Source organism: Cynocephalus volans, chromosome 1 (genome assembly GCF_027409185.1).
Source record: "Cynocephalus volans isolate mCynVol1 chromosome 1, mCynVol1.pri, whole genome shotgun sequence".
Classification (NCBI taxonomy): Eukaryota; Metazoa; Chordata; class Mammalia; order Dermoptera; family Cynocephalidae; genus Cynocephalus; species Cynocephalus volans.
The window spans coordinates 243,428,248-243,446,295 of record NC_084460.1 but is presented as its reverse complement, the minus strand read 5'-3'; the positions used below and the strand labels follow the sequence as shown (position 1 = coordinate 243,446,295).

At 48.9% G+C, this 18,048-nt stretch overlaps 1 protein-coding gene and 1 long non-coding RNA gene across 5 annotated transcripts; one reads left to right on the top strand and one right to left on the bottom strand.

Moving 5' to 3' along the window:
• The first annotated feature begins 5,843 nt into the window (after positions 1-5,843).
• LOC134387247 (uncharacterized) lies at positions 5,844-10,652 on the top strand. Its single transcript, XR_010024580.1, has 3 exons — positions 5,844-6,129; positions 7,884-8,251; positions 9,768-10,652. It is a non-coding gene; the product is annotated as an uncharacterized LOC134387247 (long non-coding RNA).
• Positions 10,183-13,251, bottom strand: HOXD8 (homeobox D8). Of its 4 annotated transcripts, none has more exons than XM_063109664.1 (3): positions 13,181-13,251; positions 12,016-12,163; positions 10,183-11,651 (listed from the first exon to the last, which is right to left on the bottom strand). In XM_063109664.1, the coding sequence occupies exons 2-3, from the start codon at positions 12,038-12,040 to the stop codon at positions 11,356-11,358; spliced, it is 321 nt and encodes a 106-aa protein (XP_062965734.1). In that variant the 5' UTR covers positions 12,041-12,163; positions 13,181-13,251; the 3' UTR covers positions 10,183-11,355. The 4 variants fall into 4 exon arrangements, with proteins under 4 accessions (XP_062965734.1, XP_062965726.1, XP_062965708.1 ...); XM_063109656.1 differs by lacking the exon at positions 13,181-13,251 and having other exon boundaries at positions 10,183-11,430; positions 11,509-11,651; positions 12,016-13,146; XM_063109638.1 differs by lacking the exon at positions 13,181-13,251 and having other exon boundaries at positions 12,016-13,140.
• Positions 13,252-18,048: the final 4,797 nt, after the last annotated feature.

Genomic DNA, 18,048 nt, shown 5'->3' with positions numbered 1-18,048 from the left:
CCCAAGTTGGGAACTGGGGCTCAGCCATAGCCCTGGAGCCCAAATCTTGGTGCACAAGCAGATAGGGGGTGGGATGTGGGGTAGGGGTAGGGGTTGGGTGGTGGTTGGGTGTGGCTTCCAGCCCTCCTCTGCTGTTGCCCACTGGCCTTGTGCTTTCTCACCTGGCCCCGTGCTTTCTCACCTGGCCCCACATTTCAAGAGACTGAAGAGGGTTCTTGCTCTGGGGCTATAGAAGAATAAGAATGACCAGCCTAGTGTGTGTGTGTGTGTGACTGATAGGAGGACAGGGTGGTGATGGGGATGGTGACTGCAGGAGCTGGACAGTGAGGCCTGTTCTTGGGAAAGACCTGAAGCCCTCTGAAGGAAGGGAAGACATGCCTATGTGGGTGTGAGGCCTCCGCTGCCTGACATCTGCCTACTGAGGAGCTAGGGGCACTTTTGTGGGTGCCAGACACTGAGTTCCAGGGGATCAGTACCTATCAGGCCCATTACAGCAATAGGATAGGTCCCAGAATTATGTTCTCCTGGGCCTGCTACTTCCCATGTGACCAAACCTCTGTTTTGTCCTCCATAGAATTGAAGGATTTGGCAAGTGAACTAGGTCTCTTTTGGCTTTAAAAGTCTAGGCCTGATTACTGAGAAGAAAAGGGGTATTAATAATAATAATAATAATAATTAATAATAATAATAATAATGAGGAATATATACTGAATTCTTGTTATGTGCCAAAGCAGTTTCAAGTACTTAACCAGTGAGTTAATGTATGTAATGCAATTAGAATAGGGCCTGATGCATAGTAGTACTATGTATGTAAAAATCCTCATAACAAGCCTTGAAGGTACTCTTATTATCCCTACTTTTCTAAAGAGGAAACAGGCCTAGGGATTTTGCCCTACTTGCCTAGTATCACACAGCAGGTAAGTGGTAGACTGGATTTGAACCCAAGACAGTCTGAACCCAGAACCTGCTCGCTTTGAAATCTCCAAACCAAAAGTAAGGAGATCCATGTCCCCTTCCATAAAATGGGAGCAATTACTCTAGCTATGGGGCACTGACCTTAAAAAACCCAGTCATGAATGGAGCCCCAGGAACTCTGGGGGGGACACCTAGTTGTAGAGGCAGAGAGGGAACTTGGCCTCTGGAGAACAAAGAACCATAGAAGAAGCAGGAGAGCCCCTTGACAGTGGTTCTCAAGCATAAGTGTGTATCTTAATTGCCCTGGGGGAGAGTTTTACAAAATGCAGGTTCCTGGGTATGGTACCTGGACACTCTGATTCAGTAGGTTTGGCATGGGACCCAGAATCGTGCATTATAAAGAAGAGATTTGGATGCAGGCATTCATTGACTATTGTTGCCTTAAAGTAGGGATAGGAGGAGAGCAAAAAACTGCATTGCCAGGAAACAACGGAGGATCAGTGGGGCTGGGTCAGAGCCAGTTGTTGAAAACGGGTGTCACCGCTGGTGCAAGAAACGCCCTATGGAATCCACCGAACCACCGAAGGCCTGAAATGGGCAAAGTGGTGGGAAAGAGATGTGTGGGTGGTGTGGAGAAGAGCAGACATGTGTATCTAAGTAGTCCTCAAGCTGCAGAGTGAATAGGATTTGCCTGCACTCTCAGAGTCTTGGGAGTTCCAGGAATCAGGCCTTTTTCTAAGTGAGCAAGGGTAAGAACCGTCAGCCTGCCGGAGGAGGCGCTGAACGCTGTGCTTTTTCAAGGCTGCCCATTCTGAGTACAAGAATCGGAGGCGGGGTCAACTGCAGGAACAATGGCCCAGCAGGAGGGGGCTGATTGGAACCCCGCAGACTGGGCACGGTTTGCCCCCATCACAGGTTCCTAGTTGCCTGCTCTTAGGAGCGCAGCGTGCGGAAATCGCGCCCCCTCGGGAGGGCGGAGGAAGCTAAGTGGTCCATCTCTCCTGAACGCGCCTGAAGGCTTCCTTGGCCTCCGAGCTGCCTCCGCTGCTCGCCGGGGGGAAGCGAACCCTTGGGGGTAGGCGCAGCACCGCGGTCCCTGGTCCGAGGCCCAGCGCACTTTGGGCTAGGAAGTGGAGGGCGGAAAGAGGGAGGGGCGGGTCACGTGTCCTCCCCTCCCCGGCCCGCTCCCGCCTGGGGCATCTGCTGAGCTGCCGCAGCCCGCGACATGCTTGTCCTACAGCGCCTCCTCCTGGACAAGGGGCCAGACAGCAAAGCAGGGAGATTGAGCCAGCCCCGGAACCTGAGGCCGGGGGCTTCCCCTTCCTCGGGCGGGCAGAGGTGTCCCCGCACCAGGGGGCTGGCCCTATAGTGTCCCCTGGGGCGGCTGGAAGGAGTCGAGAGAGCCCTGAGGCCCCCTCTCACCACCCCACCCCCAACACAGACAACAAACTTGTGGCCCAGAAGCACGCATCCCCCATTAATTAGGCTAGCCCAGGCGGAAAATCCTTCCAGTCTGTCCGTCTATTTATTTATTTATTTGATTGCTCTCGGCTGAGCCGCCGGCTCTCACAGAGCCCTCGAATGTGCTGCGCTGGCGTAACAAGATCCAGGAATGGTCAGGCTGAAAGATTGGCCTGAAATGTGGCGGTTTGAACAGGCGCCAGAAGGAAAGGCCTTTTCCCAAAGCAGAAGCACCAGGCTGAAAAAATCTAAACGCTTCCCCGAGGGTCAAATATACATATTTTTTAACACCTGGAAAGGCGATTCTGTTTCCTTTGGCCACTAGCTCGTATTTTGCAGTCTATTTCTAACCTACAGATTTAAATTGGGGTGGGGTGGTAAGTCATGATGATTGAAAATAATGTAGTCAAGGGTAGAGCTGTTTGATTATACTTAGATGGAAGGCTGCAATAAAGGAAAAACGAGGAGCGAACCCTGAGGGAGCAATGGAGAGATGGGATTAGATCCTCCAGCTCTTAGTCCAGTCTCCCCCTCCCCCTCCCATTCTCTGCTGGTTGAATCCCCCGGCTGGGCTACCTCACTGCACATGCGCTGCACGCCTGGCGAGCGTGCGTGGCAGGCGCTGCGGGGCACCGAGCTGTGCGGACGGCGTGCGCAGAGTTGTATGGGGCGCGGCACCGCGCACTGCTCCTGCGTCCACTGCAGAGGATCTTGAAAGCCCCATCTCAAAGAGGCAGGAAACAAACTTCTTTTTTTCAGGAAAACCTGTATGAAAAACCTCAACCGACCTTTCTTTCCGATTTGTAAGCCCTGTTCCTCTAGACCAACAAAATCTCCATGTTGCCAAAGAACACTCTCAACGTTGTCATTTGGATCAGAAATTTGACATCTAGGGCACAGCTTTCCCCGTGCCGTTCATCGAGGAAGGGGAACACAATTTCTCCCTCATTCTGCAAAACTATCAAGTCTAAGGGATCAGTCCTTAGAAACAGGTTATGTGTTCACACCGTTTCCGAAAACAATGGCCCTGCATTTGATTTAAATAGGAATTCTGAGTTCTTGTTGGCTTCTCCCCAGCTTCCGGCGCCCCCGCATACCCTGCCCTGCCGCCGCATTGCGGCAAGGCCGTAAAAACCTCTAACAGCTGCCTGCCAGCCCGGGGTGAAATACTGTCTTTGTTCCGATTTCCCCTGCCTCTTGGGCTCAGAAAACAGAAGTCGGACGAAATATAGTATTTGGAGGAACATCTAACGGGGAAATACGCTTGGTTTTCATCCCCGGCGCTTGGCCACATTTATAATAGCGAGCTTTGCTCTTTTTCCTGGTCCTCGCAGAAATCGCAAGCCCAGCTCATAGCCTGACCTGTAGACACCAAGGCCCGGACATGCTATAGGCCCCCAGATCTGCAAACGGACAGAGGTTCGGGCCAAGGACGCTGCGAGGACATTTCCGGGCTTCGGAGCTCTTCGGGTTCCAGCGTTTTTTATTTGATTTCATTTTTCGTCGGATTATAAGAGACAATGGGGGCATTTCCGGCAGTTGCAACGGTGTTAACTAGTCTCCTCATGGACTAAATGGACTGAGTTCAAATGTGATTTGCGGATTATTTACTCCCTTAGACGCAATCGACCATTTCGTTTCAATAAGCTCTTAATGCTACCACGGGGTTTACAAAGAGCCCCTCAGTCCTCCATATCTGCCCATGACATCACCCGCCGCTGCGTAATCGGACCTGCAGGCCGCCCAGGTTCTTAGTCACTAGAGCGTGCTGGGCCACTGAATCCAGGGAAAAGCGACTGAAGCTCTGAACACAGGGCTTGGTCATCAGTGCCACAATTCCACCCCCACCCCCATCCCGGTCCCAGACGACCTGGCGGCTCCTCTGGCTCCAGAGCTGCCCCCGGCAAAGCCTAAGAACCGTGGTCCAGGGTTGTGCTTTTCAATAGGGAATGCGTTTTACCGATATCAAAAAATGATATCAACAACCATTGTAGCGGGGAAATAATGACAAAACACAGACACTCCAAATAAATTATCACTCAAGTGTTTCTTATTTGTGAGTGATCAGAGTTAGTGATCCAGGACAATTCCGCAGACGTCAACTGACCACAAATCGTGGCCCTCCATTTTGAAATGAGAATGATTCCATCGTTAATTATTACAAATACCATTCTATAAGAATGTCATTTGTTGTTCAGAAACGCTTTTATGGCCAACGCTGTTACACTGGGATATTTGGGGCAACAATAAATTAAGATTTGCGGCTACGTGCTTTGGTGATAAGACCCCGCCATGCGCAGTCAACCCCATGCGCAATGCGGCAGATTGTCCAAAGGTTTTAATATTTCACAACGTGTTTATGAGGGAATAGGCCATAGGATTTGGGAATTGCATCCTCAAGTGCCGTACAAAATACGTGGGAGAAAACAGCATTTTTTTCCTGAAAAGTTTTTTTTTTTTTTTTTTTAAATGCATAATGTTTTGGTTCGGTAGTTTTGAAATAGAGTGGAAATGTTACTATATAATATTTATTGGTAGGCCAAAAAAAAAAAAATACAGTTAGAGAGCAAAAAGATCTACTCTTTTCTCACTGTGGCAAATAAGAAACACACGCGATGTTTGAACTTAAAGATGCTTCTCATTTCTGAAATGTCTACGGGGTTTCCCCCAAGACCTGCACCAGATTTTGTGATATTATAACCTCCCAAAACATGCATCCATTTTGTGACATAAAATAATCCAAATTCACCTGACAGATTATCAGATGTGAGAGGAACCTATCTTGAATTGTTACGAAAATACTCTGACTAGAGAAACATTTTAAAATATTTAAAATTTCATCTCATGTGTAAGGCCCTATAAACCATAAATCCTAGAAATTAGCCAGCATCATTCACCAAAGCCTAAATTCCAAAAGCAAGCATAGCCTGGGTACACAGAATCCTCCCAACCCCCACCCAAACCCCACCTAACCCCCAACCCCCAACCCTCAAAAACACCTGTTATCCTCCCAGGTACCTCTGACCACAAACAAACCGCAACAACCACTGCTCTGGACTACAGGGTGCCTTTAGTGAACCCCGGCAAAGCTGAGATGTCCAAGAAACCTCTACACGCTCTTCCCAGGGTGGGACTGAGAAGCTGTCGACCAGTGGGGTCCTGCCTACAGCTACCCCCCTCTCCGAATCTCGAATCTCGGGAGGAAATGACTCCTGAACCCAGCGGGACACCACCCCGGGCCCCATAGGACGCCCCAGGGATGGAGTGATTAGGAGGCGGGGGCACAAACAGCAACCCCCTGGTCCTTGGGAAGTAGAGGGGGCAAGCCGGGTTCACTGAGCTGCCCTAGAGTCTAGGTGCCCCAAACTCGTCCGTGGCAGTGGCGGGGGCTCGGGCAGGGGGTGACTCTTACCCGAAGGCTGCCGAGCTGGAGGCGGTGGTCGGCCAGGGCGGCTGCTGTAATCCATTAGGCGCTGCCCGCCTGTGCGCACTCTCGGCGGCAGGGACAGGAGCATGTTGAAGAACCCGCGTCAGAACCGCGCGGCTGCAGTCACCCCAGAGCAGGCCGGTATCGGCGCCCCGGACTTTTTCCGGGTTCCCCCGCCCCAGCTCCCCACCGGCTCCGGAGGCGGCAGCGGCGCGGCCCGAGCGAACGGCAGTGGGGCCAGGTCGGGCGCCGGGCTGGAGCCGAGGCCGCCGCGGACCCCGCAATCCCGCAGCCGCCAACTGGAGCCCACCTCTGCAGAGACAAAGGTTAGAAAAAGAGGGGGTGAGGCTCTGGGAAAGCAGAATGCGGGGGGAAAATCGCCTGGGAAATCAGGAAAAAGGCCGTGAAGGCGAGCGGCGCCTGCACATGACCAGCCGCAGCCAATGACGACCGCAAATAGGTCATAAAAAGGTCTATTACCAAGTTGTAAATTTTCTTCAAACAAAAAGGAATTTACTGCAATTCCTTGCGGATTTTGCACATACAGCTCGCAAGCGCCATGTTTTTTCCTCTCTCTCCCTCTCTCCTCTCCCCTCCTCAGTTTCTCTCTTCTCGCCCTTCTCCCTCCCTAGATTCCTTCCTCCCTCCTGTCCTTTTTCTTTCTCTCTATCCCTCTCCTCCTTTCCCTTTCTTCTTCTTCTTCTTCTTCTTCTTCTTCTTCTTCTTCTTCTTCTTCTTCTTCTTCTTCTTCTTCTTCTTCTTCTTCTTCTTCTTCTTCTTCTTCTTTTCTCTCTCTCTCTCTCTCTCTCTCTCTCCCCCCCCCCTTTTCTAGGAATTACGAGTATTTGGAATTTTTTGGTTTGGCTCAAAACGTCTGCATAGTTGGCCGTTGTTTGGAGGGAAAATAAGCGCTGTCTACTGCTTAGGCGCTGGAGAGGCGATCCCCTCAGCATCCTTCCCCTCCCCCCGTCTCTTCCCCTATCTCTCCCCCTTTCTCTCCCCCTATACAAGTCACTTGGCTTCTCCTCCCCTCCCCTCACAAAAAGGCCAGTCCAGAAAGGTATACAAGCACTTTCGTTTTTTGCCCCTCTCATCACCGGGCAAACGGGTCCCAGTGATCTTGCTCAGAAAACCTGGGCTCTGCAGGCCAAGAAATTCTCTCCCCCTCCCAACATAAATTGGAGTCCCTTCCCTTTCCTGAGATTTCTGCGGTGGGAGAATCACCAACCAGCTCAAAGGCCAGAAATGGTTTTAGGTATTTGTCAAACTCTCCAAAATACCATTTCGAGCACCTACTGCCTGGTCTTTATCTCCAAGAAACATCCTCCTGGACAGTTCCCGGTTAGAGGAGAAGCAATCTTTCTGGATTTCTTCCAAAACCCCACACTTAAGGTGCTCTCCAAGAACAACTCTCATTTTTATGGAATTTAATTCTAGTTACCCCTTTTTCCTTGCCCCCCAAATGTTTGTCCGTTGAAAAACCTGCTCAGTGCAACATTGCAGTGTCTCCATTTGTTCAGGAAGAGTGACTCCCTAAAATCAGCCAAGAAAAAAAAAATTATTTTCCCTCAAAGGTAGATTTCAGTTCCCCTTGCATTTTTCATAGGAGCTGTTCTGGTGAACTCCCCCTAACAGTAAATGTCTTTGGCTGGCTTCCAGCAGTTCCTTCATGGGCATGGCCATCCTGCTTCAGAACCTGCCTGAAAGAGGAAACACTACCTCTCTGCCCCCACCAATCCTTTCAAAGATGGTGTCTTTCGACTTGTAGTAATATGTTTATAAATATTTGCATTAGATGTCTGAGTATAAGTTCTCTGCTATTAACATCTTCACACCCAGTAAGTACCTAAGTGGATGTGGACTTAAGCAGGAAGCAGCACAGCAACCTCTAGAGCAGGCCATTTGTATCCCTTGAAAAAGTTCCAATGACCTTGGATGTTTTAGATTAAAGGACTTCTGTTGCCATCAGCAAAATACATATTCACTCTTGAAAAAGCCAGTGTCCTAACTATGCTGGAGGGAATCACAGCAGAGCCAGGGTCTACTAAAATGTTCTTTCTCTTCCCCTGTTCACCCCCAGATGCCCAAGGATTCAGCAAACACCAGGGAAACAGAGGAAACAAGCTTGGATGTGAAATAGCAACAACTTCTACATTGAAGAATAAAACAATACTTTGAATTATACAAACAAATGGGGCAATTTGTTGGGCCTTCCAAAGCCCAGAACACTTTACACTGGCCTATACATACGGAACTGAGCAAAGAGCTTGTTCAGTTCTAAAATTTACTGAGAGATTAATAGTCAATTTGCCTCATTATCCTCTTCCCCTGTACCCAAATAAAAGCGGAGCTTTGTGATCCTCCTTTCAGCTTGGGGAATGAAGGCTGGGAAGAGACTCTCTGCAATGAAAAGGCAGCCATATTTGCACTTTTTTCTCCTGTGCAAAGGTAAGAGATGTACTGAGTGTTGTGGAACCTCACAAAATGGCATCCCTGAACTGATTTTTCTCTAGAAATCATTGAGAACTACACCCTCTTTTGTGTGCATCTCGTCCTTGCAGACAGAGAGCCTAAATCATTCCAAAGGCTTGGTTGGTTCTTTCATTCGATGTTTACATTGGAGGGTCCTATTTTTCTCTAAACGGTTTACAGACCTACCTCTCTAAGCAGACTGCTGCAGTCCAAGGCAGAAAAGTATCACTTGGATTTGCAGAGCATTCTCCTAAGGTTTATGCCAATTTCTGCAGCAAAAATGTTTTCTCGTTGCTGCAACACTTGTATGTTTACAGATTTGTGCCAATTAGAAGGACATATTGTGCACTCGTCACTGCCAGTCTATCTGCATGAAACTCCATGATTAGAGGTGGGAGTGTCTAGCCACCCTAAGAAAGAAGGTGGTGTATGTGATGTGTAATTCCTCCAAGGTCTTTATTTGGAGACAAATCCTTTCTCTTTCCCAGCAACAACAAGGAAACATATATACCTACATTTATAACTTTCTGAAAATGTGTAATCTATGTATATGTACGAATTCATATTCTCGAATACACCAGTTATTGCAACAGTCATTTCTTCTGTATATGAGTTATGATTTTTCCATGGTTCAGGGGGATGGTGAGGCCAGAAGGCACAACTCTTCTAAAGTAGCACAAAATGCCAAGGAAATGATATGTTTACCTCCCCTTCCTTCCTTGATTTCTACATTTGATTTTCATGCAGTAAGTCCCCCACCTGTGAGTCTAGCCAAAATCAGTGGCTCTAAAAGTAATATTCAGAGAGCATCCTTGAGCGGCAGACAGCAAGTTTTGCTAATACACAGAGGAATCTTTAAATCAAGGACAGCTGGAATTTAGCCAGCACCGGTCTTTGGACAGTTTATGCCTGAGGCTGTTCCCCAGCCATGCTCTGGGCCCTTGGCATCTTTGGTCTGCACTAGCCAACATCAAAGTCTCAGGCAGCACACAGAGCAAAACGTTCCCAAATCCAGCATGCATGTTTGCAGCTGTCTCCTCTCATGCAAATGTTTAAGCCCTGGGCCACCCATGCCTTAAAATTGTCTTTCCTGGCTCAAATCCGAGAATGTCACAGACACGGCCTTTTCCCTGGATGGAAAGCCAGGTGGTACTTTGCCTCTGACCTGACCACACTGCCAACATTTCTCCAGTCCATGAAGCTGCAGGCAAACAGCCTGCCAACAACTGAGGGGTGACCCTGGCCCAAAATTATAGTAACACCTGAGGGGTGACCCTGGCCCAAAATTATACGGTTCCATTTTCTTACCTGTGCAATAAAAGCCGCTCTGGAAATTAAAATGTGTCTCTTTAAAAATAAAAGTGCTTAGAAAAATCAGAAAACTCTTCAATATCTACTTAATAAAGCTGCTTTCCCCTTTTCTGGAAGAAATGTTACTTTACTTGAATTTTACCTTTTCTTTCCCTGCCCCCCTTCCCCTGTGAAATGGCAGCTGCACGAACAGCCTCCAAAGGAAAATGGATATCTTGTTAATAACAGATGCCAAACCCCAGCATCAACGCGAGGTCAGTGGAATAAGCTGTGTTGTAACCTGGACTCTGGGTCGTCCCCTACTGGGCCTACAACTCGAGTTTTTTGAGAAGTTCACAGTTTTCACAGTATCTTAGCAGGATTATCTACAGCAAGATGAAGCCTGGCTAGCCTTCTCTGGAATGAAAGGGGGACACCCCCTCCCCCATGGCTTTTTTTTTTTCTTTTTTAACATCGCGGGATGCGTGTAACCCCCACCTCTTTCTCATCAAACCGAAGCCTTGAGCGAGTTTTTTTGCCTTCGTGAGCCCAGGCGATTGTTCTTGCCTCGGGAAAGGGGTATTTCCGGCGGCGCTCAAAAACACTAGCTCTAGAAAGAGATTCATTTCTTTATTAAGGAGCTAGCTATGTTCTGGAATAGTTGTTTACATTCAGGTTTTTTGCATTTGCGCTCGGGGCTTGTTTCAAATAGGTGAAGCCATCGCATTCCTGAAGAACAGCAGAGGACGTACCAGCCAACAGCTGAGACGCGCACAGCAAGGTGGCTTACTATGAGCGAGCGAACAGAGCGAAGGGAATACAAATAAATATGGCACCTACTCAAAACAACGGAATCACAGCGGCTGCAGCGGCATAAGAGACCTAGCGATTTCAGACGGTTAAAAGCGCGGTTCAAAACGAAAGCGAGCTGAGAAATGAGATGCATTCTACAAAGCGACTTGCCAGAGTGAAAAGTTAATTGAGTGAAAATGTTACAATTGGTTTTTCAAGTATTCATTCACTCTAAATTATTAATTGCCATAATTTGTATGGACTATAGAAAAAATGATTAAATGTGTACTTTGACATTGTCCTGAAACTTTTGTCACGGGCCCAACACTTTCTCCAATTTAAGGAAGCTGCAGAGTCAGGACTACACATTACACTTTTCAGCTCACATGTGCTTTTCGAATATTTAGCCCAGACATTTCCCCGAGAGATATTACATTTACAAAATAAAGAAACCCTTTAGGAGTAAACAAAAGGCACTGGAACCATTCATTGTAAAAGCAGAAAGAAAAACATAAATAATACATTTTAATCAAATAATATAAAGCAAATATTCCGTAGGCGTAATTTTTTAAAAAAATTAATAGACTTCTCTTAACTTACTCACCATAAAGAAAAGATTTTAAATGTTCAAGTGCACTTGTTTGATTAATAAAGCATTTTATATTCAATTACTTAGTGCTAATCATTAGGAAGTTTACGTTGTTGAGGCAAATCATCAGCTCAGACATTAAAAAACTACCATTATAAAAATATAGCTCCAAGGTCAGTATCAAATTACCCTTTCATAGGACAGCTCAAGGACTGCTTCTATGTCATACTAGAAACTTTTTTTAAAAACACCCAAATGCCTCTCAAAGCGCAGAAACCTTAAGAGCAGTGACATGAAGGTAGCTTGAAACACAGGTAAGGTCCTTTCCAACAAAGAAAATTGGTGGTGTCCACCAGCATATGTTGATCATTAGTTTTAATAGTCTGTGATAAAAATTTAAACGTTGAAGTTAATTTATCGGGCCTTCGGCTCTGTCTTCTTCCAGCTCTTGGGCTTCCTTTTTGGTTTCCCCATCCTTCGCTTCCTGCCGGGAAACGGGAAATTTGTCCTTGTTGTTCTCCTTTTTCCATTTCATTCTCCTGTTCTGGAACCAAATTTTTACCTGTCTCTCGGTGAGGGCTAGGGCGTGGGAAACCTCGATTCTTCTTTTCCTGGTCAGATAAGGGTTAAAAAGGAATTCCTTTTCCAGCTCTAGGGTTTGGAAGCGACTGTAGGTTTGTCTTCCTCTTCGTCTACCAGGAGCTGCTGATTAAAACAAATAAAAAAGGGGAAATAAACGTTTAAAAAATATAATGGTGCCTCTGCATGTTGCTGGAGGTTTCTGGAACGGGTCTAAGGGTTGAAAAATACACAGTGCTCTTTAGCTCTGATATATATTATAGGATGTGCAGGCGAGAAGGGCAGAGAGAAGGTCTTCACAATTATTCTGTCCCCATCATCTTTACATGGTTTCTACTTTAAAAAAAGTCTGTATTACTTTATGAATAAGAGCCACTGTGGCTACACAAGAAGGAAAAGGAGGGGGAGAGGAAAGGGGAATTTTAAAGCTAGAACGTGAGATGAAAGCAGATTTCTCCCCCTCGCCCCTCTTAAAAAAAAAAATCCCAACCTTGTGGTCTCATCCAGGGAAACATTTGAGAAGGAGACGAACTCTGATTTAAGTGGTCTGGGTCCTCGCCAATATTACCACTGGACGATTTACAGTCAGGATATTGTACCAGCTCGGCCTCTTGCTGGGTCGTAAAAATCGGCTGTCTCTGTAAGTTATCGTATCCGTAAAACTTCGCGGGCTCCCCGTGACAGGCAATCCCACCGCAGGGGGGAGGCGGCGGCGGAGGCGGAGGAGGAGGGGGGGCGGCCCGGTAGGCAGAGACCGGGCTGCCCCCACCGGGGTGGAAGTAGTCCTGGCCGGGGCCGGGGCCGCCCCCACCGCCGCACCCAAGCCCCGCGGGTGGCGGGGACGGGTGCGGGTGCGCGTGCGCCTGCGGGGGCGCGTGCGGGAAGCCGGCTGCGCTGTTGCCATAGAGCTGCAGGGCGGCGGCGTGGCGGCCGCCGACCTCGGGCGCGAAGTGACAATCGTAGTAAGTGGGATTGATGGCCTCACCCGCCGCCGCTGCTGCTGCGGCCGCCGCCGCGGCCGCCGCCTTGTACTTGGAGTACAGCGGGTTCACGAAGTACGAACTCATCCGGGCGGCGGCGGCGGCGGCGGCCGGGGGCCGACGTAGAGCGGCCCCGGGCGGGCGGGCGGCGCAGAGCAGGCAGGGAGCGAGCCTCGGCTCGGCCGCACTGCCGCGAGGACCTCTGGGGCGGCTGCTCGCGCAGCTGGGGCCGCCGGGCTACGTCGCTGCTGCCACCCGCCCGCCGGCGCGTCGCCTCTGAGGCCCGGCAGCTGCGGGCGCTCAGCTACTGAGCTCTCATGCCCGGCTTTCGCGCCCGCCGCCTCGGCTTCGCGCCGCCTCCCTCGCGGTCGCGGGGCCTCGCCCAGCCCCCGCGCGCCGCCGCCCTCCCGGCCTCTCCCAGAGCGCCCCGGCTCGGCCGCAATATAATCGCCGACGCCCCGGGTGACCTGCCCCGCTGCCTCCACTGTTTCCTCTCAGGCACCAGGCGGCCCTGAGCGCACAGGGACAAGAAAAAAGTGCGCCCGGCCCACGGGGACACTCTTTGGCTTCAGTTTACAAACCCCCGCTCTGGAGGGAAAAGAAAAAAAAAAAAAAAACACCCTCTACCCGCCGCCACCTCTCACCTCGCCCCCCCTCCCCGCGGCCCCCTCCCACCGTTCTCGCCGCCGCCGCCTCCGAGGCTGCCGCCCCGGTGCGCGCCGGCGAGGCATTTTCGCACCCCGCCGCTGCGAGGAGAGGTAGTGAGATGGGGGCGAGATAACCGCGCGGAGGGATCCGCGCGGAGGAGAAGCGCTGCGCTAGACCGACGCCTTACGCCGGCCCGGAGATGCCTCCGCCGGCCTTAAAGGGGGCCCATAAAGCCGCACTGCCAAGGGCTCTCAGTGCTCCCGGGCAGAGGGGGAGCGGGCCACAGGAGGCGGGGAGGGGGCGCGGCAGAACCTTAGACTTGGGGGTGGCGGGGAGGCCACTCTCAGGAGTTTGCGGAGCAAATGACTCCCTCCCCGAGACTCTGAAGCCACCTAGAAGATTGGCCGTGGCTTTTGTGTCTCTGGACGTGTGGGCGCAGTCCAGGGAACATGGATAAGCAGTGTTGACGGACCAGACCATACATTTGAATTTGGGCCTATCTAAGTGGTTTGATTAAAGGCCACAGGCGTGGCCCCCAATCCTGGCGTTATCAGAATGAATCAGGACCCCTCTTTTCCAGCCGAGCGGGCCTTGTGGAAATTAGATGTACATTTACCCTTGACGCACGGCATGCCTGGCTGAGGCTCCCAGGTTAATTGATATTTAATGGAAATCATGCCCATGAATATAGTTTCCATCATTTCACCCTTGATAGACGTAAGCACCAGGCGCAGGGGGGAGGCTGAAGAATGTAGGAATGGGGGGTGGGGGCACTGCCGAGAGTAAATAGGGGAGCAGGAAGAAATGTTCCGAGGCGGGAAGGAGGACTCACGTTGGGGTGGGTGGCACTTCCTCCAGCAGGACGCGCGGCTCCCGGGTCAGCCCGGGCACCGCTGAGCGGACCAAGGCGGGCTGTGGCCCCGGGTGGAGCCTCGGGCCGGCGTTCGGATGGCGCCGGTTCCAGGCAGCTGCAGCCGGCCCCCAACGTCTGCTCACGGTTCTAGTTCATCCGCCTAGGCTGTGAAATAACTGCCCAGAGCGGGCGCGGGCCGCAGCTTAAACTTACTGATTTTTCCAAAAGAAATGAAAGAGAAGGCTGAGCCTAGTTTGTGAGCGATGAGGAACAGAAGCAGCCCAACTCATGAGGGCAAGTCGAGTGTGAATCGGCAAAGTATTCCTGATTTTAGAAACTCTAAAGCTGCTTGGCGTCACACCACCAACCGCCTCTCCGCACACTTTTCCTTTTCTCTCTTCTCCCGTTTTAATGTCCAATAAACGCAATGGGTCTCTGTTGTGTGTTTTCCTCTTGCCTACTCTGCCTCTTTTGTGGGCTCTTTGGGTGACTGAGTCCTTTTTCCTTCGGGGTCAACAGTGTCGTGAGGGCTCCAGACCCGCCGGCCTTGGGAACAGACCTTGAAGACACACCTCGAGCCCACCGAAGACGCTCCTGCTTAAGCTAAAACACACCACGCCGGTTTTCCAAGCCAAATGCAAATGTCTAAAAACTCCAGACGAACTCAAAGACGCATAAGGCGACCTGACTCCTGAAGGATCGGCCCAGCCTCTGAGCGCGATCCTGAGGTCAGTCTGGATGGACTGAATATCATTTTTACAAATGGAGAAAATAAGGTCAAGATGGAAAGGCATAGCAAGATAATATCTGACTCAATTATTTCTACAGGGAATCACTGGAAATGGTTAAGGTAAACGTATTGTTAATGAATCTGAAGATGCTTTATTTAATTTTTAAATTAGTAGGGAGTGCCGAAGACTTTTGTTATGAGAGTGGTAGAGAACAAGATTTGGGTTTTTTAGCTTTTGGGTTTTTTTGTTTTTGTTTTCTTTCTCCCCCCCCCCCCCCCCCCCCCGTTTATGGCCAGGTAACTTCCTTTAATTCCAAAGGTGAAGGAACTGTTTCTGAGAGTTAAGGATTTTGTACTTCAATACTGCAAATACCCAATTGAAAGATTATTATTTTGAATAAAGCCTTGGAGCTAACTTTGTAATTGTGCCTTATTTCACTGTTTGGCATGTGTGAGTGTGAATGTTTGAACCTTTGATAAATGAATGGGTTTTGGAATGGAATGGGAAAAAAATAGAAGAGAGAGCCCAGATCTCAATGATACAAGCACCTTCTAGAACTATGTGATTCTGGGGGGTGGACATAGAAACACTACAAAATTTATTTGTATTCATTCAGGCCTAAATTAGAAACATTACAACACAACAATTCCTCTTGGAAAAAAACAGTTTTTAAAGAATTTATTTAAGCATTTTGTTTATAATCTGAAGAGAAAAAGAGCTATCAACTTCGTAAATAAAGATCTATGCTTTTATACTTTTCTATTTTGACAGAATGCACAATTTTCCGTAACGTTTCATAGTTTCAGCTGTGCCATAGTCCAAGTTTCTGAAATCCTGACTGAGCCCAATTTTATGCCTAACAAACAAGCCTGGAGAATTTAATAGTGCACATTGTTTATTTTTGGTTAAATGTATCCTAATTTGGGATTAAAAATAAGATTGTAAATATTTTTAATCAAAACCCTCCGCCGCAACTCCAGCTTTACGAGATCAGAAAGTGGAGCAACAGCGCTCTCTAGTGGCCAAATGCCACCTCGTGCCCACTGAATTTAACTTTCCTTTTATTTGTCTCACACCAATTCTAATCTTGTTCTTTAGTTTGACTGGGGCTTGGACCGCACACATTAATAATACTTCATCCTTTTGATTGTCAACAAATCAAGTACAGCAAACAAGGGCTCCTGAATGCCGAAAATATTCTCATTTGTGCTCTCAAGAGCTTCCAGTAGTGTATTTTTCAAAAGCTTCCAGCCCTTCTTTTGCCAGATGCCTTAGGTCCCCATTCTGTAATGGCCCAGCTGTGCTTTTTAAGCACAAGTATAGGTAGGACAGGCTAGATATAACAAAAATCACAATTTTCTAAATATCAACTGCCAAGAGAGTTTTTATTTGTTTGTTTTTAGAGGAGCCAGGCACTTAGACAACTAAGAAATTATAGACGTCAAACTTTTATTATTATTTTAAAGCCGTTACTCTTAGCATTAAATCACGGATATTTGTATTTTAACTTTGTAATTTTAATGCCTTAGGTCCATTTAGCTGAGCAACTTTGAGGGAGATTGAAGGCAAATTAAAAGATTTTTGCTGGATCTCTGACTGGTTGTCTGGAAAGTCTCTGTTGGGTTTGTATTCGTTTGAATTTCTATAGAAAATAATTGGGACTTTAAAAATTTATATCAAAAGTAAGCCTGAACTAAATTGACTAGGCATTCCAGTTGAATTTTTTAAAAAGGAAGGACTATTTAACTGGCTTAGGTGTTTTATGTGATGTTAATCTTTTTTTGTTTTCAAAAATGCTTTCCTCCACTTCAGGTGTAATGATTGCATTTTATTTAAGTAAATAGAAATAATTTCCAAAAATATTTTTGCTGCAGACTTTGGAGTGAAGGGCCAGATATTTGTGTGAGAAGGCATCTGAGTAACTTCATCTTTTCCCGCTGACCACACTTCTGGGAGACTCTTGCCTGAATAAAAGATGCAAGACCTCCCTTACTCCCAAATAACAGGCCAATTTAAGTAAATAAATAAATAAATAAATAATATTAGAATCAGGTAGACCTTGACCATAGTCAAAATACCATAATGAGCCACCTCACTGTGGACTACTTCTAATACCCGGCCCATTAAAAAATCAGAGGCACATCACCTCCTCCTTCCTCCCCTCTCATTTTTATTTCCTAGGTGCTAACACCTCACCCGGAGGCTCCCAAGTCCCTGCCTTCTCGGTCCAACGCAGTCTTGTTTATATTTTATTGTCCAGATTTTAAGACCTAGTTTTGTCTGCATTTTTCCTTTCTTCCCACAAACACAAACATCAAAATGAGATGGTTTCAAAGCGAAGCGCCGGGCCTGTTGTAAACTCATTACCTCCAGACGTCTCGCCAGCTCGATAGCTTTATGACACCTTGGCTTTTCCTGTTTTCAAAGAGCCTTAGGTATCGGGCTGGCCTCAGGGGCGGGGGGTACGCAGCACCTTCTGCCGGATCCGGGCCTTGGCTTTCCCTCCCAGCCCCCCTCTGCTTTTTCTTCGAGTCCCTTCTTTCATCAGGATCCCCAGGATCTCTGCCACCACCCCTGCCTTCCACTCAGCCCTGGCTGCGTGGCGCCTCTGCCAGCTCTCTGGCCTGCAAAGGCTGTGCTGGGCCCAAACCCTTACTTACAATGACCTTCATTTTAGCCTCTGAATGCGCCGGACCTCAGAGGGCCCAACTTGGGGGCTAAACGTACACAGAAGCTGGGGGGGAGGGAGGGAGCAGTGGTATAGGGGTGGATGGGAGGAGAGCCTTGACCATTTTGATCCGCTAAGGTCACTTTGGGGCTCTGGTGGGGAGGGGCGGAAGCTCACAGACTGACCAGCTCGGACCTCCCGGAGCCAGCCAGCACCGCTGAGCTGGGAGAGTTGCTCCAGGGTACAGAGTTGGCCTTTCCCTTGTGTGGAGAGGGGCTTGGCAGCTGAGCCCATGAACCCAGAGAGGTGTGGGGTGCGATGTGCCAAAGCCCCAGCAAGAGGTGCCTGGCTCCTGGGGCCTACCGGCTCCGCTGGACGCTCCTTGCAAGGCTGATAGGGCGCGGGAGTTCACCGAAGCTCTGGAACCAGGCTGGGGGAGGCATCAGGACTCCCCAGGGGCTGCGCTTTAGGTTGGGTCTGCCCACACAAAGGGAAGCTTAGAGGCACTTAAGAGATCTGTCAGGTAAAAGGGCCCCGGTTTCTTAACGAAGGCTCCCTCCCAGGGATGGGAGAAAAGTCTCCTGAGGGTGATATTTTGCAGAGAAACAGAGAAAGCAGGCACACAACGCTCAGGACCAGTGTC